At 44.2% G+C, this 22,422-nt stretch overlaps 2 protein-coding genes across 5 annotated transcripts in view; both read left to right on the top strand.

Moving 5' to 3' along the window:
- The first annotated feature begins 1,583 nt into the window (after positions 1-1,583).
- Positions 1,584-21,406, top strand: LOC132868892 (toll-like receptor 5). Of its 4 annotated transcripts, none has more exons than XM_060902159.1 (3): positions 1,584-1,671; positions 1,978-2,123; positions 17,884-21,406. In XM_060902159.1, the coding sequence occupies exon 3, from the start codon at positions 17,894-17,896 to the stop codon at positions 20,534-20,536; it is 2,643 nt and encodes an 880-aa protein (XP_060758142.1). In that variant the 5' UTR covers positions 1,584-1,671; positions 1,978-2,123; positions 17,884-17,893; the 3' UTR covers positions 20,537-21,406. The 4 variants fall into 4 exon arrangements, with proteins under 4 accessions (XP_060758142.1, XP_060758143.1, XP_060758145.1 ...); XM_060902162.1 differs by lacking the exon at positions 1,978-2,123 and adding an exon at positions 17,504-17,595 and having other exon boundaries at positions 1,624-1,671; XM_060902160.1 differs by lacking the exon at positions 1,978-2,123 and having other exon boundaries at positions 1,586-1,671.
- The window catches only part of LOC132868894 (toll-like receptor 5), a 47,601-nt gene continuing 26,789 nt past the window's right edge, over positions 1,611-22,422 (top strand). The window contains exon 1 of the mRNA XM_060902164.1: positions 1,611-1,671. The gene's annotated coding sequence lies outside the window, so the exon portion shown is untranslated. The remainder of the gene's footprint in view (positions 1,672-22,422) is intronic.

The following is a 22,422-nucleotide window of genomic DNA, read 5'->3' as shown; positions in this document are numbered from 1 at the left end:
GTTGGAACTTAGCGGTTTTAAAACTAGTTTTGCAATTTCTGTGCGTGATGATAATGTGCAAACTTTGGATTTCCATAGGCTATGTTAAAATGTTATGTCACACTTTTATTTACCACCATAAGTTGTAAAATGAATAGAAAATATAGTCAAGACATTTTTCTGGCCATTTTGAGCATTTAATCGACCCCACAAATGTGATGCTCCAGAAACTCAATCTGCTCAAAGGAAGGTCAGTTTTATAGCTTCTCTAAAGAGCTCAACTGTTTTCAGCTGTGCTAACATGATTGTACAAGGGTTTTCTAATCATCCATTAGCCTTCTGAGGCAATGAGCAAACACATTGTACCATTAGAACACTGGAGTGAGAGTTGCTGGAAATGGGCCTCTATACACCTATGTAGATATTGGACCAAAAACCAGACATTTGCAGCTAGAATAGTCATTTACCACATTAGCAGTGTATAGAGTGGATTTCTGATTAGTTTAAAGTGATCTTCATTGAAAAGAACAGTGCTTTTCTTTCAAAAATAAGGACATTTCAAAGTGACCCCAAACTTTTGAATGGTAGTGTGTGTGTGTGTGTGTGTATATATATATATATATATACACACACACACAAAATGGAATGGGGCGGCACGGTGGTGTAGTGGTTAGCGCTGTCGCCTCACAGCAAGAAGGTCCTGGGTTCGAGCCCCGTGGCCGGCGAGGGTCTTTCTGTGTGGAGTTTGCATCTTCTCCCCGTGTCCGCGTGGGTTTCCTCCGGGTGCTCCGGTTTCCCCCACAGTCCAAAGACATGCAGGTTAGGTTAACTGGTGACTCTAAATTGACCGTAGGTGTGAATGGTTGTCTGTGTCTATGTGTCAGCCCTGTGATGACCTGGCGACTTGTCCAGGGTGTACCCCGCCTCTCGCCCGTAGTCAGCTGGGATAGGCTCCAGCTTGCCTGCGACCCTGTAGAAGGATAAAGCGGCTAGAGATAATGAGATGAGATGAGATGAGATGAGATGAGACAAAATGGAATCATTTGCTGACAGCTCAGTCCCCCCCAGTTCAAAATTCCTATCTGCGCCCCTGGAATTGCAAACAACCGCCTGCCGTGCTTCTGTGCTCCACCCACACCAGAGTCTTCCTACATTCTAGTTCATGTTTTTTGCACTAGGGTTTTTTCTTGTTGATGTTTTTTTTTTTTTGCTCTAGCGTTTTTGCCCTTGCCTGTCTCGTGTTTTTGTCAAGTTTTTTTGTCTCTTTTTACCTGGACTATTTTTGCCATTTGTCCCGTTTGTTTACCTTGTTGCCACGCCCTTTTCCATGAATTAAATCACCTTACTTATTGGATTACTGTGTGTGTTCTGCTTGTGGATCCGTATCTCACCACACCTCCACCACCCCAAGAGAAACAGTGGGGCATTGCGAAACCTGTGTAAACTAACCAGGAGAAAGGGAAGAGCAAATTAGGAAACTCAAGAAGGTTACGATTTCACAACTCTGAGCGGATGTCATTGTTTGCTGCTGAGTATGAAATGTGCTCATTTCCGTCCAGCACGAGCGCGAATGTAATTCTCCGGTTTACACTCCTCCACTCCTGCCAGCTGTTTACTGAAACCGATTGGGAACTCCCCCCCCACAGCTGTTTCACAAGACTGAACACAGAGCTGGAGAAGAAAACTGATTCGGTAAGACTAAATATCAGACCTTTGTGTAGTTATAGTTATTAGTCTTCATGATAAACCACGTGACATGCGCGAACTTTTAACATTAAAATATATCTTACAACTTTCCCAATGTTTTCGCTGTGCGCATGCGCAGTATCATCCTCTTTGAGCATGGAATTTATATCCGCAACTGCATAACAGAAGTGTTCGTACATACAGTGCACTGTCAGAAAATAAAGTACAGTATTGTAGCTTTAGGGCTACAACACCTTGTCACTGGGGTAGTATCTTCTAAGGTACTTATTTGTACCCTTTATACCCTTATAGGGGAGAGCGGGGAGAGTTGGGACAGTTTGTATTCCCATAAAATGCCAAACCACGCATTCATCATTGCACTCTCTATGAGTTGACTGGTTTCAGCTCTCTCCCACTGCGCAGAAGATGGATCCATTGGCATATTTTTATCTATAAAGGTATTATTGGCAAATTGCCTTCATATCTTTCTAATCTACTGTCTAAAATGCACTCATCTTATAGTTTGCGTTCAAATAACATTATACTCTTAGACACACCACGAACACAGACTGAGTTAGGTAAGACAGCTTTTAACTTTACAGCTCCCTGGTGCTGGAATCTCTTTCAAAAAGATCTTAAGTTATCTGTTGCTATTCTTCTCAACCATTTTAAAAAGCTACTCAAACACCTTAGATCTGACAGTTGTAAATGCTTTCACTAACTAACCATTCAGTTATTTCTGTGTTGTGCGGTACTTGTATTTTAACCTCTCCAGTGTTATATATGTTTTGTTGAACTTGTTTTTATGTGTTCCGTTTCTATGTTTCGTCATACTTTGTGCAATGTCTATCTGTCTGTATGTCAGGGCTCCCTTGTAAAAGAGGCTGAATGTCTCAATGGGACTCACCCTGGTAAAATAAAGGTCAAATAAAAAATAAATAAAATAAATTAATTTCAACCAATCAGGTTTTAGATGATGTCACAAGTTAGATGTTGCCCTTTAGAGTAACGTACTTCCTTTGGAGCCATGAAGCTGGACACTGCAGTAAGGTTTATGTAGTTCAGTATTTTATCATCCAAAACTTTTACTTTCTATTTCATAGTCCACCTTAGTAATAATAATAATAATAATAATAATAATAATAATAAACTTTATTAGGCACAGGGTTTCAAAAGCTGACAATTATTTACATGAAAGCTGTGCATAACACATAAATGAGTGGTAAATATATAATAACAGTTATTCTATCCACATTCACTGGATCTGAGCAATCACACTCTCTGATTTGCTACTTTACTACTAGGCTATCAGCTCATATACCATGAGTAGAGAAAAACAAAATGGCGGAACATGTTGCTGAACCAACCGAGGATGAAATAAAAACTCTACTCGAAAACAAAACCCTCAAAAATACAAAAAAAAGCAACAAAATATGGAATGAAAGTATTTGATGGTAAGAACATATTTTTATTTTTCAAGAATTATTTTAGCATTTTTCACAAATTGCTACTGTCATTTCGCCGGTTTGTTTACATTCTAAGCGGAAATTATTTTTGTCAGATATTTTGTATAAAGATGGGCGGCATGGTGGTGTAGTGGTTAGCGCTGTCGCCTCACAGCAAGAAGGTCCTGGGTTCGAGCCCCGGGGCCGGCGAGGGCCTTTCTGTGTGGAGTTTGCATGTTCTCCCCGTGTCCGCGTGGGTTTCCTCCGGGTGCTCCGGTTTCCCCCACAGTCCAAAAACATGCAGGTTAGGTTAACTGGTGACTCTAAATTGACCATAGGTGTGAATGGTTGTCTGTGTCTATGTGTCAGCCCTGTGATGACCTGGCGACTTGTCCAGGGTGTACCCCGCCTTTCGCCCGTAGTCAGCTGGGATAGGCTCCAGCTTGCCTGCGACCCTGTAGAAGGATAAAGCGGCTAGAGATAATGAGATGAGATGAGATTTTGTATAAAGTTTTTATTTATCGAATTTGCAAAAAAAAATGCCCTGTTTTTCAAAATCCAGTGAATGTAGATAGAATAACAGTTATTCCACTCAATCTCATCGTACATGGCTTGTAGCCAACTCGGTGCTATGTGCTTCATCAGCTATCAGCTCATGTACGACTCGATTTCATGGAATAACTGTTAAATACAGTGGCGGGTCCTGAAAATTTTCTCAGGAGGGGCAAATTATCCAATAATGTCATAAGGTCACTCATTCAACAGGTACATTATAGGTAGCCAGACATTATTGACTTTTTTTTTTTCCTCTCTCTCTGCGTATTACAGTTCCATGCCACTTCTGTCCACTAGATGGCAGCACATTACAGAAATCTTTTCCCTGTAGCTACCTAAGCTATAGAGGATGTGCAGTCATGTGACCTGTCCGTGTTTACTCCGCTATATTGGACGGCTTCAGGATTGTTTACCTTGCGCAAGTGTAATGGATCCAGGGAGTAATCCCCAAGAAAATTCAGAAAATACCCCATCTACATCGCGCGATAACTTGTCTAAGTTTGTTCAGCATCTTGAAGGTGACGTGAGGCAGCGTTACGTGGAAAAGTGTTCCAGGTTGGGGATTGCAGATCCGTACAACTTGCCGCAATCCTTGTTCAGGGAAATTTGGAGCTGCGGTGCTGGCGATTTGCCCGATCTGGCCTACCACGACATTTACAATTTTCTTGTTAATCGTGAATCGTGTTACACTGGCAAAGCCCTCAAAGCTTACAAGAGCCTGGAAGCTTATAAATATTTTGTTGCGGGATGGGTATCCCAACTATACTTCTGGAAGGTTCCGAAGAAGAATGTCTACTTGATAACCTCACGGGTAAGTGGCATTAAGACGTTTATCATAAAAAGACTATGCAGGACGTTTTATCATAAGAATGTTCAAAATCTAAACTCAGTTCCAGATAATGACAGGGTTGTAAATATGTATGTTTTTTTGTCTGAAAAAAAAAATCACAAATCACCGACTATGCAGCTATCATTCAATCCGAAAATCAACTTAACAGATGTACTAGGAGTATTGAATTAGAAGATTACACCTACCTGATATGAAGTGTTCACTACAAATTCGGCTGGTAGAACTGGGGTACCAGTTTTCTCTTCGCACAGCGGACACCCATTTTGCACGTCTCTCCTCGTCTGCGGGGAATCTATAAAATGATAGGCCCTCCTTTTGGCCCTGTCTATTGGTACAACCAAATGCTGAACAAGATATAACCATTCTCGAAAGATCTACTCCCACACACTTGATAATTAGAACGGTGTGGCAGCGGGGGCGTGATCAAGCGCCGGTCTGTGACAGGAGGGCGGAGTCAGGGAAGGTAAGTGGCAGAATCACTACACCTGACTGCAATTAACCTGTTTGTGTGTGTCTTCCCAGTGACCGCGCCCTATTTAGGGAGGGACAGCGAGAGCAGAGGAGCTCTCCCGAATCAGACACCTGATGTGTGTGTGCGTGTGTCTGGCTATATGTTTCTGAGAGACCACTGAAAAGTGTGTAAAATAAAAACTATTGTGAACCTGATCTCTGTCCTGCTGTTCTCTGTGCTCCACCCACCAACACTGAACCGCTACAGTGGTGCTGAAACCTGGGAGTGGAGCACCAACGCCGAACCACCCCATGGAGTCTTCCCCGTTTGCCGACCTAGTCCACGCCCTCGCCACGGCCCAGCAAAGCCAGCACCAGGCGCTAGTCACGCTCTGTAAGGAGCAGGAGCAGCGCTTCGAGGCCCTGGTGTTGGCCCAGCAAGAGGACCAACAGGCGTTCCGGCACCTCCTCGCGTTGGTGGGGACAACCGACGCTTCCACCGTGGGCCCGTCCTCCCTCACCCTGACAAAGATGGGCCCGCAGGATGACCCCGAGGCTTTCATCACGCTCTTTGAGCAAGTCGCGGAGACCTCGGGGTGGCCAATGGATCAGCGTGCGGCGCGCCTCCTCCCCCTGCTAACGGGAGAGGCACAGCTGGCCGCGCTACAGCTCCCCGCCGACCGCCGGCTGGCCTACGCGGACCTTCGCCGGGCCATCATCCAGCGTGTGGGGCGCACCCCCGAACAGCAGCACCAGCGCTTCCGTGCTCTGCGCTTGGAGGAAGTTGGCCAGCCATTCGCGTTTGGCCAGCAACTCCGGGACGCCTGCTGGCGGTGGCTGAGGGCCAACAACCACGACGCCGAGGAGATCGTCGATCAGGTGGTGCTGGAACAGTTCATCGCGTGCTTGCCGACAGGAACCGCGGAGTGGGTCCAGTGCCACCGCCCGGCGTCGCTAGATCAGGCCATCGAGCTGGCGGAGGACCATTTGGTGGCTGTTCCGGCGGCAGGACAGCAGACCGCCTCTTCTCATCTCTCTCTCTCTCTCTCTCTCTCTCTCTCTCTCTCCCTCCTCCTGTGTCCCATCCTCGCCCTCCAGTACTACCTGCTGGGGTGCCCTTTCACCCTCTGTTCGGACCACGCACCCCTCCAGTGGCTCCACCGCATGAAAGATGCCAACGCGCGGATCACCCGTTGGTATCTGGCACTCCAACCCTTCAGTTTTAAGGTGGTCCACAGGCCGGGGGCGCAGATGGTCGTGGCGGACTTCCTCTCCCGTCAAGGGGGGGGAGTCGGCTGCAGGCCGGACGGCCGCCCGGCCTGAGTCAGGCGATGGGGGTATGTGGCAGCGGGGGCGTGGTCAATCGCCGGTCTGTGACAGGAGGGCGGAGTCAGGGAAGGTATGTGGCAGAATCACTACACCTGACTGCAATTAACCTGTTTGTGTGTGTCTTCCCAGTGACCGTGTCCTATTTAGGGAGGGAGAGCGAGAGCAGAGGAGCTCTCCCGAATCAGACACCTGATGTGTGTGTGCGTGTCTGGCTATATGTTTCTGAGAGATCACTGAAAAGTGTGTAAAATAAAAACTATTGTGAACCTGATCTCTGTCCTGCCGTCCTCTGTGCTCCACCCACCAACACTGAACCGCTACAAACGGGTTCGTCTAAGTTCTATGCGCGGTCATGCCGTCCAAGATGGCAGATAAACAAATATCACGTGACCTCGTAACGTCACGTGCACACTCTCTATATGTAGGCTGTGGTGTAAAGTTGCAAACAACATTCACAATTGAAGAATAGTTTGGCTCCACAATGACCAATTCCAATTACACCCTATTCACTATTCACATTATTTCAATGTTGTATGATGTGAAATAGCCAAGAATTATATCTTTATAAAAGATATGTCCAACAACTAAATAAGAAAGGAAACCATATTTTTAAAAAATAATACATATTTATTTGCCAATCTTGAAAGTACTGTTCTACAGAATGTTCTGTAAATAGATTTTGTACTTCAAACTTCATGACCAGCAAGAATTTTACAGACTGTGCAACTTAAGGACAACAGGAAAGTGCACTTACTGTAACAAAACATTGTAAATAGTTGGCTAACATAACAATAGCAGTTGAATAAATAGATGAGTGGATCTTTAGATCTTGCAATTACTGGTATTTACCAAGGATATTACCAAAGTGCTAACTCTCAGAGCAAAGTGTGGCAAATATAAAAATGCACATTGAAAATATCAAAAGTGAACTGATTCTGTGACTGTGTGTGTGTGTGGGGGGGGATTGAAGAGTGGTAAGCTATTACATTACTTGTACTGAAATTTTGCTCGTCGTCTCTCTTTCAATGCAGCAAAGCGATCAACAACTCTCTCATTGAAATCATGCATACTAAGGACTAAGTCTCTCTCCATAGACAGCATGGCTAGAGCATTCAGACTTTCCTGGCCAATTGAATTTTGCAGGAATGTTTTAATTCTTTTTAAGGTTGAGAAACATCTCACAGCTTCAGCTGTTGCCATGGGAGTAGTGATGAGAATGTTCAACAGTGCTATGGTCTCAGAGAAGGTCTCCTGAAGGTTGTATCCCATGAGAACCTGGTACAGAGCCAATCCACCGCAACAGTGCTTGAATTCAGGATTCTCATAGATGAGAGATAATTCCGTCTTGAGCTTTGCTTTGTTCAACATAGGGTAGACCTTCACAGTGGTATTAAGAGCTTCATCAGGGAATGAATGGTGGTACCTTTCAAACATCTCTTGTTGTAGTAAGGTGGCACTCACTAGATGGTCGGTGAAGGAAAACCTTTCTTTGGTGTGATCCAGGATGGTGTCGCAGATCTCTTTTGACAGCCTCTGCTTCTCTTCCTCTCCCAAAGCTGTCCTCGGTCTTGTGACTCCTGTTGCTTCTTCTGATGGCAGCTGAGAGTCCCTGAGGGCAGGTAGACCAACAAAGTGTTTGTTAGGCTATATATTACTGAATACAAACAGTTCAGGTGCAAAACAACAACAAAAAAACAAATATGCATTTCTGTAAATAAAATAGTAAAATAATTAACAATCAAGCTCTAGTTGGGTTGTTTTGATTTTTTATAAATGAGAAGCAAATCAAACACTATCTATTTAAAAACACAAATAACCTTTAATATAGCTTTAGTATTTCCTCATGACAAGGCTTTGCCTCATCTCATTATCTCTAGCCGCTTTATCCCATTCTACAGGGTCACAGGCAAGCTGGAGCCTATCCCAGCTGACTACGGGCGAAAGGCGGGGTACACCCTGGACAAGTCGCCAGGTCATCACAGGGTTGACACATAGACACAGACAACCATTCACACTCACATTCACACCTACGCTCAATTTAGAGTCATCAGTTAACCTAACCTGCATGTCTTTGGACTGTGGGGGGAAACCGGAGCACCCAGAGGAAACCCACGCGGACACGGGGAGAACATGCAAACTCCGCACAGAAAGGCCCTCGCCGGCCATGGGGCTCGAACCTGGACCTTCTTGCTGTGAGGCGACAGCGCTAACCACTACACCACCGTGCCGCCCATGACGAGGCTTTGTATTGACAAAAATGTTTTATCTTACCTAATAGCCTGCACACTGGTTGATGAAGACTGCATCAATGTCTCTCTTCTGGAGCTGCTGGTACAGGATGTCGATGTAAGGCATGATTTTATGGAATAGCCAGAGGAAAAAAATTGAAGTCACTATCCTGCAACATTCTCATGTAGCCAGATGCCTCTCTCACTATAGACATGTCAAATGATCCCGAAGTCCTGATGAATTCAAAACACTCTAAGAGGTCATCTTGGTTTTTGTACACAGTGTTGACAATTCTGCTGTTGAAGTTCCATCTTGTGGATGAAGCTCTGGGCAGCCTACGCGCCACAACCTGGTCAAGGATGCTGGTTCGCTTAGGTGACCGGGAGAAAAAAGACGCAATTCCAGTCAGATCGGAAAAGAAAATACCGACGGGCATGATGTGAGACGTGGCTTGTTCCATTATCAAGTTCAACTGGTGTGCATAGCAGTGCACATAGTATGCATTATCGAAATGCTCACGCACCTTTAGCTGCACTCCAGCTTTATGTCCCCTCATTACACTGGCTCCGTCATAAGCTTGTGCAATGAGTTTATTTATCATCGTCGCTGGGGAGAATACTGTTAAGTCTTTCCAAGAGGGCACTGGCGATTGAGTCCGAAGTTGTGCTGGTGATGGGGATAAATAAAAAAAAAAAACGCTCCTGCACCGAATGGTTGCTGTCGATCATGTAACTCGGCACAAACACCAGTTGAGTCTGTGTAGACACATCTGTGGTCTCGTCTGCTTGAATGGCTACATACAGTGGTGCTTGAAAGTTTGTGTACCCTTTAGAATTTTCTATATTTCTGCATAAATATGACCTAAAACATCATCAGATTTTCCCACAAGTCCTAAAAGTAGATAAAGAGAACCCAGTTAAACAAATGAGACAAAAATATTATACTTGGTCATTTATTTATTGAGGAAAATGATCCAATATTACATATCTGTGAGCGGCAAAAGTATGTGAACCTCTAGGATTAGCAGTTCATTTGAAGGTGAAATTCGAGTCAGGTGTTTTCAATCAATGGGATGACAATCAGGTGTGAGTGGGCAACCTGTTTTATCTAAAGAACAGGGATCTATCAAAGTCTGATCTTCACAACACATGTTTGTGGAAGTGTATCATGGCACGAACAAAGGAGATTTCTGAGGACCTCAGAAAAAGCGTTGTTGATGCTCATCAGACTGGAAAAGGTTACAAAACCATCTCTAAAGAGTTTGGACTCCACCAATCCACAGTCAGGCAGATTGTGTACAAATGGAGGAAATTCAAGACCATTGTTATCCTCCCCAGGAGTGGTCGACCAACAAAGATCACTCCAAGAGCAAGGCGTGTAATAGTCGGCAAGGTCACAAAGGACCCCAGGGTAACTTCTAAGCAACTGAAGGCCTTTCTCACATTGGCTAATGTTAATGTTCATGAGTCCACCATCAGGAGAACACTGAACAACAATGGTTTGCATGGCAGGGTTGCAAGGAGAAAGCCACTGCTCCTCAAAAGAACATTGCTGCTCATCTGCAGTTTGCTAAAGATCACGTGGACAAACCAGAAGGCTATTGGAAAAATGTCTTGTGGACGGATGAGACCAAAATAGAACTTTTTGGTTTAAATGAGAAGCATTATGTTTGGAGAAAGGAAGACACTGCATTCCAGCATAAGAATCCTATCCCATCTGTGAAACATGGTGGTGGTAGTATCATGGTTTGGGCCTGTTTTGCTGCATCTGGGCCAGGACGGCTTGCCATCATTGATGGAACAATGAATTCTGAATTATACCAGCGAATTCTAAAGGAAAATGTCACGACATCTGTCCATGAACTGAATCTCAAGAGAAGGTGGGTCATGCAGCAAGACAACGACGCTAAGCACACAAGTTGTTCTACCAAAGAATGGTTAAAGAAGAATAAAGTTAATGTTTTGGAATGGCCAAGTCGAAGTCCTGACCTTAATCCAATCGAAATGTTGTGGAAGGACCTGAAGCGAGCAGTTCATGTGAGGAAACCCACCAACATCCCAGAGTTGAAGCTGTTCTGTATGGAGGAACGGGCTAAAATTCCTCCAAGCCGGTGTGCAGGACTGATCAACAGTTACCGGGAACATTTAGTTGCAGTTATTGCTGCACAAGGGGGTCACACCAGATACTGAAAGCAAAGGTTCACATGCTTTTGCCACACAGATATGTAATATTGGATCATTTTCCTTAATAAATAAATGACCAAGTATAATATTTTTGTCTCATTTGTTTAACTGGGTTCTCTTTATCTACTTTTAGGACTTGTGTGAAAATCTGATGATGTTTTAGGTCATATTTCGGCATAAATATAGAAAATTCTAAAGGGTTCACAAACTTTCAAGCACCACTGTACTTAGCAAACTTCACCTCCTTCAAAATACGTTCCCTCACGACAGCTAGCATACACTCCAGTAGCTCATTTTGAACTGTGTTTGATGTTCCTTTGAAGACTGTAGCGTTTTTCAGATGCTCATCAAAAATCTCATCAAGTTCAGCCACGAAGTCAAACAAACCCAGAAAAACACCACGGTGACTGGAGCCCTCAGTTTCGTCTTTGCCTCGTAGAGCTAACTCGAACACTCCACAAAATTTCACGCATTGGATGAGCCGGTTTAATATGTGCCTGTTCTTGCTCACCTCATCGTTGTGGCGGCGAACTGCTAGCCTGTAGCCCTCATCCAGTTGTGTAGCGATGTTCACTCTCCCAAAAGCCGAAAATTTCAGGCAGCTGCCCACATGAATCTTTGATGACTCATGTTTTTTTTATTTTCTCCGACAAATGATGCCTGTCCGAAACTCCAGTGACAGTCCAAGCAGTGTTGTCCGTGGAGCCACCTCCAGGGTGGAAAAGTAAGCAGGGATAGCAGAAAACCGCTGAGGCGTCCTCGCAGCCAGCTCGCCAGGATTTGCGCTGGGACCATGTTGAAGTAAAACCTCGAGTATATGATTCCCCCCCCCTTGTCGAAATTTGTTTTATGCTTAGATTTGTTCGAGGGGGGTCCAGCTTGTTTTGTTGCCAATTTAGCTTGATTTGATCGCTGACTAAATGGAACTTCTTTTAAGGACCGCACTGAATTGCTTTCCACATCCATCTCACCTCAGAAACTGAGAGGCTCGAACGCAACTTTGCCGCGCTTCACAGTGACAAAAGTACATTAGGGCAAGCCCCCCCGGAACCCATAGAGATTGCATTGAAGTGTCAGTTAGGAGAAAAAAATATATTAACATGGGACTCTATCAGTGAACTCTTGGGCGATTTTCAACGTGACTGAAATCGCCCCAAAAGGGGCAGTACTCTAGAAGCAAGACCACCCTGATTGGACAATGATGCCCAGAGACAGATTAAAACAGCCTAGAGCAGCACTGGTGAAAGTTTGTTTAAAAAAAAAAAAACTTTTTTTTTTTTTCATTTTGGCAGTGCGTCGCCCAATTGCCCTTATGCACCACCCGCCCTTGGTTAAATAGAATAAATAAAAATGAGATGAGATAATAATGTGGAGAAAAATATTAAAACTTATAGCAATTTGTACTGACAATGAAAACTTTAAGAAAAAGTGTGAAAATTATAATAACTTCGAGGTTTGAGTACATTGGACAATTAAGAGTTAATCTAGAAAATTTTTAGTTATACACTGAACCAATAGTTTGAGCAAAATGATTTAACATGCTTGGAGTTTATAACTATAGAATCCAGTTATAAACTATTGGTTATGTATATAACTAAAACTTTTAGTTATATACGCCATTCTGTGGTGTAATGTATACTGGTGAATTTGTTGTTTGTTAGAAATTAAAGTATTGATAGAGATATTTGTTTGGCACGCTTGGAACTTGTTCTGGCTTGTTTGCTTGCTATTTATTTTGACTAGTTCCAGTTAAATCCTTGAAACTTTTTCTTCACTCGCACATCTGTTCTCTATTTTCATACAGCTAGCCTGATCGGTGATGTAATGCTTCATGACCCATTGACGTTACCCCGTCATACACAGATAACTCAGCTTCGTAAATCATATCTTCCACTCATATAATTACACCACACTCTTAGATTCCATCTTCCACTCATTTAGCGAAAACACACTCTTCAATGTGGATATATACTCCTGTTTGTCTTTCAATAAACTAAGAAACGTCTCTGAACAGCTATATCTGCGTCAGTGAACGTTGCTCCTAGATCGATCTGTGAGGCAGAATCTTTTGGGTGGTTGAGGTCGACATGCCCATGATTGCTAGTGTCACTATAATTGACAGGGGAGCGCGAGTATGCCACCCCTCCCTCCCTCCCTGTGAGCACGGCCAATTTTTTCTCTTGGGTTCTGGACCATGGGCATCATCAGGATTCAGACTCACAATCTCCTGATGATAGGGTGAATGCTTTCCTATTGCACCGCTCAATGTAATATATAAAAATAATCATGAATTATTCTGTAACAGCTCATTCACAAAGACATATATGGCAGATGCTAAATGTAATCTAGTAAACAGATTAAATCAGTGTTATTTCATCTCTCATCTCATTATCTCTAGCCACTTTATCCTTCTACAGGGTCGCAGGCGAGCTGGAGCCTATCCCAGCTGACTACGGGCGAAAGGCGGGGTACACCCTGGACAAGTCGCCAGGTCATCGCAGGGCTGACACATAGACACAAACAACCATTCACACTCTCATTCACACCTACGGTCAATTTATGGCCCTTTTCCACTACCCTTTTTCAGCTCACTTCAGCTCGCTTCAGCTCACTTCAGCCCGACACGGCTCGCGTTTCGACTACCAAAGAACACCACGACTCGACTCGCTTCAGCCCTGCTTAGCCCCTAAAACTTGCACCGTTTTGGAGTGGGGCTGAAGCGAGCCAAAGCGAGCCGAGTGAGGCTGGGGGCATGAGCAGACACTCCCCTGTGCACTGATTGGTGAGGAGGAGTGTTCTCACATGCCCACACACGCCCCGCGAGCACGCTGGGATCTGTAAACACCGTAAACCCGGAAGAAGAATAATTACGAATTATGAGAATTTCTGAAGCCTTATGCGCCTCGCCTCATCTATACGCTCTTGCCAGTATCTGTTGGCGTTGTCGGTGACAACAAGCCACAGCACCAAGACCAGCAACACTAACGACTCCATGTTTATTGTTTACTATTCGGGTCGTGAGACTACCGCTTAAAAGCTCACTGATGTCACTGTTTGCGCTGCTTAACGACATCACGTGACGTCCACCCACTTTCGCTAACTCCACCCAATGTGTCCACCCACTTCCAGCCAGCACGGTTCAGCGCGGTTGTAGTCGAAATGCAACTCCAACAGCCCCGCTCAGCTCGACTCAGCCCAACTCAGCACGGCACGGCTCAGCCCGACTCAGCCGCATTTGTAGCGGAAAAGCGGCATTAGAGTCACCAGTTAACCTAACCTGCATGTCTTTGGACTGTGGGGGAAACCGGAGCACCCGGAGGAAACCCACGCGGACACGGGGAGAACATGCAAACTCCGCACAGAAAGGCCCTCGCCGGCCACGGGGCTCGAACCCGGACCTTCTTGCTGTGAGGCGACAGCGCTAACCACTACACCACCGTGCCGCCTCAGTGTTATTTAACAAAGAAAAATATTTTAACTGGTCATGTAAATTAATTTGTAAGGAGACATTTCTTTAGCATTTCTGGAAGGAGTCTTCAGTGTCCGCACTTTATAACAGTCAGAGGTAAAGCTGTAACTTTTTTTTGCCATAGGAAAGTCTAAGGATGGAGGATGTTGCATTTTGCTGCATTTTTTGTTGGGTCAGGGCCCTGCACAAGGAACATCTCTCACTATACATCACCTGAACTTCCAACCATGCTATTGTGCTAGGATTTCCATGGCTGCAAGTACGTGATCCACTCATCTCCTGGCAGCAGAATGAAATATTGAAATGGTTCCCATCCTGCTATCAGAACTCCCTGCAACTGGCCCAACTTACCTTGGCTTCCACATCCATGGAGATCCACTTCTCTGGGGGCATTGAGCAGGTCCCAGCTTGCTACCATGAACTCTGGGAAGTCTTCAGCAAAGGAAAGGCCAGTAGATTACCCCCTCATAGACCATATAATTGCGCCATAGACCAACTAACCCCTCTACCCCTCCATGTAGCCGCATTTACCCACTTTCTAGAAAAGAACAAGCAGCTATGGAGGAGTATGTACAGGAGGCACTCCAGCAAGGTCCATCCACATCCCCAGCATCTGCAGGTTTCTTCTTTGTGGAGAAGAAAGGGGAGGCCTGCCACCCTGCACTGATTACCGAGGCCTTAACCAGATAACCATCAAGTATCTATACCCATTACCCCTCATCCCATCTGCTGTAGAACAACTGAGATCTGCTCATATTTTCACCAAACTTGACCTCCGAAGTGCCTATAACCTGGTGTGTATACGGGAAGGGGATGAATGGAATACAGCATTTAGCACCACCTCAGGTCACTACAAATATCTCATTATGTCATATGGACTATCTTGTGTTCCCAGTCTGTTCCAGTGTCTTATCAATGACGTGCTCCGGGACACGCTGGGATGCTATGTTATCGCCTACATTGATGATATTCTGATTTACTCCCTGGACAAAACCAGTCTTCATGAACATGTCAAGTCAGTTCTCAGCAAGCTTCTGGAAAATCAGCTGTATGTCAAGGCAGAGAAATGCAAGTTCCACATCGCCAAGATCTCTTTCCTGGGTTATGTTATTAGTGCCAATGGGGTCAGCATGGACTTGAACAGGGTCTCCACCCATGTCCGTTAAGGAGTTCTAACACTTCCTGGGGTTCATCAAGGGATTTTGCACCATTGCAGCACCCCTCACAGCACTGCTCAAAAACAGCCCAAACCGTCGACCGTGGAACCAAGGAGCAGAGGAAGCCTTTGCTCATCTCAAGCCAGCTTTCACCACTGCACCCGTATTTAAGAACACAGACCCCTTGAAACCCTTCTCTATTGAGGTAGACACTTCTGAGACTGGAGTTGGCAGAGTGCTGTCTCAGCACCAGGGAGACAGACCCAAGTTGCATCTGGTAGCTTTTTTCCAAGAAATTGACACCCACAGAACAAAACTATGACCTCAGGAATAGAGAATGGCTAGCCATCAAGTTAGCCTTGAAAGAATGGAGACATTAGCTGGAAGAGGCCACACATTCATTTGTTATCTTCACTGACCACAAAAACCTAGAATACCTCAAGTCCATGAGATGTTTGAACCCCCAACAGGCACAATGGGCTCTGTTTTTTTACTAGATTCAATTTCTCCATTGCATACCATCCAGGGTCCCGAAACACCAAAGCAGATGGTCTGTCTCGAATACATGCGTCCACCACAACCAGCCCAGAAGCTACACCCATTCTGCCACCCAAGTGCTTTATGAACGCTCTCTCATGGGACATCAACAGGGAACTGGCCCAGAACCAACCCCATAACCCACCTAAAGCATGTCTGCCAGGTCTCATGTTCATCGTACCCCAGTACAGAGGCCACCTGATCACCTGGGCACACTCTTCTCCAGCCACAGGACACTCGAACAGCAGACCCACCTACAAACTTATCAGAACCAAGTATTGGTGGGAAAACATGAGAACCAACATAAACCAGTTCATATTCTCCTGCACAGCCTGTGCTCAAGCCAAGGTACCCTGAGCTCCACCCATTAGGAAACTCATGCCACTACCAACACCCCAGAGACCTTGGTCACATGTTGCTATCGATTTAATCACTGATCTACCCAAATCTCAGGGAAACACGGTCATCATGGTAGTAATTGGCAGATTCTTGAAAGCCCTGAATCTCATCCCCTTGCCTGGTATACCTACAGCCTTGGAAATCGTGGAGCTCATATTTAACCATGTCTTCAGGTATTACAGGATCCCCGAGGATATTGTGACCAGGGACCCTGATTTTCATCAAGGTTGTAGGCAAGCTTTATGAACAAGCTTGGAGTATCGGTGAGTCTGACCTAGAGACACCACCCACAGTCAAATGGACAAGTTGAATGTGCAAATCAGGAGAACAGATGCTTCTTGAGGGTGTTCTGCCTAGAAAATACCAAGGACTGGGCCCAGTTCCTCCCATGGGTGGAATATGTGCAGAACTCCCTCACACACTCAGCCATGCAGCTCACGCTGTTCCAATGTGTCCTAGGATACCATCCACCACTATTCCTGTGGGATGACTCACCCACTCACATCCTGGCAGTAGATGCTTGGTTCAAAAGGAGCAAGCAAGTTTGGGAGAGTGTTCACCAACATCTGGAACATGTGGCCAGCAAATACCAACAGTATGTTGACAAACACAGAAGTGAAAATCTCGTATACATACCAGGGGACAGAGTGTGGGTATCGACAAGGGATTTGCATAACCCCAACGCCTGCAGAAAACTCAGTGCCAGGTACATCGGTCCTTTCAAAATCCTTCACAAGGTCAACAAAATCTCATACAGACCAGAGCTACCCCCATGCTGCCATCTTTCACCTACATTTTATGTATCATGTCTCAAACCTGCCATCCTGGGACCATTGGTAGAAAACACACCAGCCCAGGAACACCTAGCACCAGTTGAACTGGAAGGAGGACCAGTGTACCAGGTACACAAGATACTCAACTCTCATCACAGACAAGGCAACCTCAAGTATTTGGTTGATTGGGATGGGTATGGTCTGGAGGAATGCAGTTGGGTACTTGCCAAAGACATTCTAGACCCCATGCTCACTCAGGAATTCTATGCACAGCACCCTGAGAAACCTGCACCTAAAAGTGAGTACATCCCAAGAAGAATTGTGCTCGGCCGGGTAGATGGGTGGGTGTATGTCAGTGACAGCATAAGAACTTGGCAGCCTTCAAACATGGCTGCCATGAGTGCACCTTTTCCAGCCAGCCTTGTCAGCAGTGACCTTCTGTGGTTTACCCTCTTTGCATAGGGTGTCGATGATCAACTTCTGGACAACTGTCAAGTCAGCAGTCTTCCCCATGATTGTGGTTGCATGTACTGAACTAGACCAAGATATACATGGTATTTATACTGTTTTACTTAAATGTGAAATGAAATGCTTAAATATTTTGAGATTTTTTTGTACTCTGAGCCAAAATTAAAAGAGAAAAACACTTAACATTTTAGTTTCTGTAATGAGTCAAAAATGTATTACATTTTCACTTTCTTAAATAAGTGATGGAAAATATTGAACTTTTTTCACAATATTCTAATTGTTTGAGATGCACTATTATATACTCTTACAGTAAAAAATACCTGGAGTGAGTGCAGGTTACTCATATAATTCTAAAATTCTCTGTTTATTTGCAGGTGTCTCAGCATGATTGACAGACCGAGTTTTATTCTGACACTTCTTAAACTCTGCATCTGTTTTCTGCTGGCAGAATCTACTACAAAATGCTTCATCAAAGATTATAAAGCCTACTGTGCCCTGAGAAACCTGTATGAGGTGCCAGTTTTGCCTCCCTATATAACTTATTTGGATCTAACCTCAAATAACATCAGTGAAATCCATGAGAAATCCTTCTATGGTTTGGAAGCACTACAAGTCCTTATGATCCAGCAACAAGAAAATCGACTTGTCTTGAGGAATAATGCCTTTAGTGGACTGTCCAATCTGACAAAACTAGATCTGGCATACAACATGAACCTACAAGTGGATCCAGGAACATTTAATGGCTTATTCAACCTTCAGATACTCAATCTTACAGAGTGCAAGTTATCTGACTCTATTCTTTCAGGAGACTATTTGAGACCTCTGGTCTCTCTGGAGCAGCTTTTACTGCCTGGAAATAATATACATAAAATCCGTCCCGCTTCTTTTTTTGTCAACATGAGCAAATTGCATATTGTAGACATCTCTCATAACTGGATTAAGAGTTTTTGTGAAGAAGATTTACTCCATTTTCAAGGTAAACACTTCACTCACCTCAAACTGCGTGACATCAAAATGTCTGACATGTCTCCGTATTGGTCTGGATGGAGTAAATGTGGAAACCCGTTCAAGAACATGTCTATGACGGTGCTTGACTTGTCTCTAAATGGCTTCAATGTTGACATGGCAGTGCTGTTCTTTAAAGCAATCAGAGGAACCAAAATTTGCATTTTGATCCTTAATCAGAGTGGCAGCATGGAAAAGGGAGTTTGGTACTCCAACCTGAAAGACCCAGACAGGAATACATTTATAGACCTGTCTGAAAGTGGCATTAAGGCTCTGGACCTGTCCAATGCCAGCATTTTTGTTCTTAAAAATTCGGTATTCTATTATATGCCAGATCTGGAGGAAATCTCATTAGCTTTTAATTCAATCAACCAAATTGAAAGAGATGCTTTTTACGGACTGGACAGTTTAAGAAAACTCAATTTGTCTCATAACCTTTTGGATAAAATTAATTCTGGAACATTTCAGAATTTAAAAAGTCTAGAGACACTGGATTTATCTAATAATAACATAAGGATGCTTATGTCTAAGTCATTTCAAGGACTGTCCAATCTAGCTCAGCTGTTTCTCTCTGAAAATTCATTACAATCTGTCCATACATTCACCCGCCTTCCACAACTCAAAAAGCTCTTCTTAGACAATAACAAAATTACATCGTTGTATGGTCTTCCAAGCCAAGCAAGAAACATCACAACTATTGATTTGAGATATAACAGGTTAAGTAATGCTGAGAGCTTCTACATGATATTAGTAGAATTCCCCAATATTGAACAAATATACCTTGGAGGCAACATGTTTTCATGGTGTTTCCTTAATGCTAAATATTATGTGTCACCTTTAAACAATGTCCAAGTTCTTGACCTCCACATGACCGGCTTGCAAAGGTTCTGGTTAGAAGTACAGTGTCTCGACATGTTTGACCACCTTCACCAGTTACAGGGGCTTTCTCTGCACACAAATTACATGCAGTCACTTCCAGAAAACATTTTCAAGGGACTCACCTCTTTGCATTATTTAGATTTGTCCATTAACTCTCTCACCTATATACCAAATGGTATATTTCCTAAAAGTCTGAAGATACTCAACCTTACTTACAATAATCTTGGTTCTGTTGATCCACAAGCCTTCAGCACCTTGACCCTCATCAGCTTTCTTGGGAACCACTTTCTTTGTGATTGCAATCTGAGAGACTTCCAGACATGGTTAAATCATACAGATGTACAAATGGATTCCCCTGCTGAGGAACTGATGTGTGAGTTTCCTGAAGCACAACGAGGGAAGCCTCTTCTGCATGTTAAACTATGTAAGGACGAAGAGGACGAGAAGAGCATGAAGCAGCTGAGGCTCACACTTTTCATCTGCTTCACCATACTTATTATGCTAACCACCACAGGGGCTATTATTTTTGTACAGCTGCATGGTTACTGCTTCAAGCTTTACAGAAAGGTGATTGTTAGATTTGTGGAGGGAGACCAAAAACTTCCTGCTAATGATGGGTTCATGTATGATGTCTACTTATGTTTCAGTTCTAAAGACATCAAATGGGTGACAGAGGCACTGTTAAAAAACCTAGACACACAGTTCTCTGATCAAAATGAATTACGTTGTTGCTTTGAAGCACGAGACTTCATACCAGGAGAAGATCATCTATCTAATGTGCATAATGCTATCTGTCAAAGTAAAAAAACATTATGCATCTTGTCAAGAGAGTTTCTTAAGGATGGCTGGTGCTTGGAGGCCTTCAATCTGGCCCAGACCAAGATGTTGGAAGAGATCCAAGATGTTTTACTGGTGCTTCTTGTGGACAACATACCACATTACAAACTGATGAAATATGAACTGCTCAGAACCTACTTCCACAGCAGGAGGTATCTCAGGTGGCCAGAAGATAGCCAGGACTTGGAGTGGTTTTTCAACCATCTTAAACAAAGTATATTAAAAGACAACAAAGTCAAGCACATGAAAGATGATGTTGAAACAAACCACAAAGCGACAAACTGTGAAGCAGTAACTGCTTTTTGATCCATGGATATATTATTGGAAGGATATGGAAAACATGGAAGCATACACCAAATTGTCAATTTATTAGTTACCCGATTAATGTGCCTGCAAAACTTGTGGCTTAATGTGTCACGCTCTGCCCTGGACATCCGCTCCTGAGTTTGCGGATCTTCCACTTCAGCTCCGATCCAGATCCGGGACGGGAATTCTATCCTGCCTGCTTCCCTGTTCAGATGAAGAAGAAACCTTTATTCGTCACATGCACACTTCAAGCACAGTCAAATTCATCCTCTGCATTTAACCCATCTGAAGCAGTGAACACACACACACACACACCCAGAGCAGTGGGCAGCCACACCAGAGCACCCGGGGAGCAGTCAGGGATTCGGTACCTTGCTCAAGGGCACTTCAGCCCAAGGCCGCCCCACGTCAACCTAACTGCGTGTCTTTGGATTGTGGGGGAAACTGGAGCACCCGGAGGAAACCCACGCAGACACGGGGCGAACATGCAAACTCCACACGTAAAGGCCCTCGCCGGCCGCTGGGTTCGAACCCGGAACCTTCTTGCTGTGAGGCGACCGTGCTAACCACTACACCACCGTGCCACCCACCTGCATTCACTTCCTGATTACCACCGCTGCCTTTTTAAACGCCATTCTCAGCCACAGACAGTGCCAGAACGTCTCATATGTAGACTCTAGCCGTTTATTTGCCTCGAGAGTTTGTTTTTTCCTCCAAGTGTTTTTTCATGTCTTTGCCTGCCTCATTTTTCCAGGTCAAGTTTTTTTTTTTTTTTTATACCTGGACTATTTCCGTTATTGTTTTCTTAATAAAATTTGTTTACATTTTTGCCATGCCATTTTCTGGATTAAACCTACTATGCTTCTTGGATTACTGTCTGTGTGCATGTTCTGCTTTTGGGTCCTAATTCACCACACCTCCAGCAACCCTAACATAATGTGCATTGAAGATACAGTATCCGTTAGGCAAAGAATAAAACATGACACGGTGTGCTTATATATATATATATATATATATATATATATATATATATATATATATATAAGCTGACTACGGGCAAAAGGCGGGGTACACCCTGAACAAGTCGCCAGGTCATCACAGGGCCGACACATAGACACAACCATTCACACTCACACCTACGGTCAATTTAGAGTCACCAGTTAACCTTAACTGCATGTCTTTGGACTGTGGGGGAAACTGGAGCACCCGGAGGAAACCCACGCGGACACGGGGAGAACATGCAAACTCCGCACAGAAAGGCCCTCGCTGGCCACGGGGCTCGAACCCGGACCTTCTTGCTGTGAGGCGACAGAAGACTAAAAGTGGAGATACCATCACCACCCTGAAGTAGATTACAGTATATACTAAAATGTTTTATTCCTCTTATACCCCAGCAATTTGCTATTTAGTAACAAACAACACATTTTTATCCATGTTTTATGACATGTAATGTTGTGGAACATCTGCAAAACAGGTTACTTCCTGTTACAGCATACATTATAGCAGCCATAAACAGGCAGTCCCTCACCAGACTCTCGTTATTCCCCTCTTATTAAGTTAAGAAAAAATACACAGCTTGTCATGTTACAGAGAAACTGAAAAGTGTAAACTCATCTGTCTTGTAAATATTGGAAAACTTAAAGCTACAGCATTAATCCTGTTTTTTATAAAACAGTGGCATTGGAGACTCCATAAATGTTAAAAAAAAAATCCTTACAGAAACATTATATGGAGCATCCACTGTAAAAGGCCCTGTGCAAATTCCATCCATCCATCCATTATCTGTAACCGCTTATCCTGTGCAGGGTCGTGGGCAAGCTGAAGTCTATCCCAGCTGACTATGGGCGAGAGGCAGGATACACCCTGGACAAGTTGCCAGATCATCA

The sequence above is a fragment of the Neoarius graeffei genome, chromosome 20 (assembly GCF_027579695.1).
Source record: "Neoarius graeffei isolate fNeoGra1 chromosome 20, fNeoGra1.pri, whole genome shotgun sequence".
NCBI classification, from domain to species: domain Eukaryota; kingdom Metazoa; phylum Chordata; class Actinopteri; order Siluriformes; family Ariidae; genus Neoarius; species Neoarius graeffei.
This window is presented reverse-complemented; position numbering and strand designations above follow the sequence as displayed.

Bases quoted from the DNA above. Each gene is read 5' to 3' on its own strand.
- LOC132868892 (XM_060902159.1), top strand. From the start codon at position 17,894: ATGATTGACAGACCGAGTTTTATTCTGACACTTCTTAAACTCTGCATC.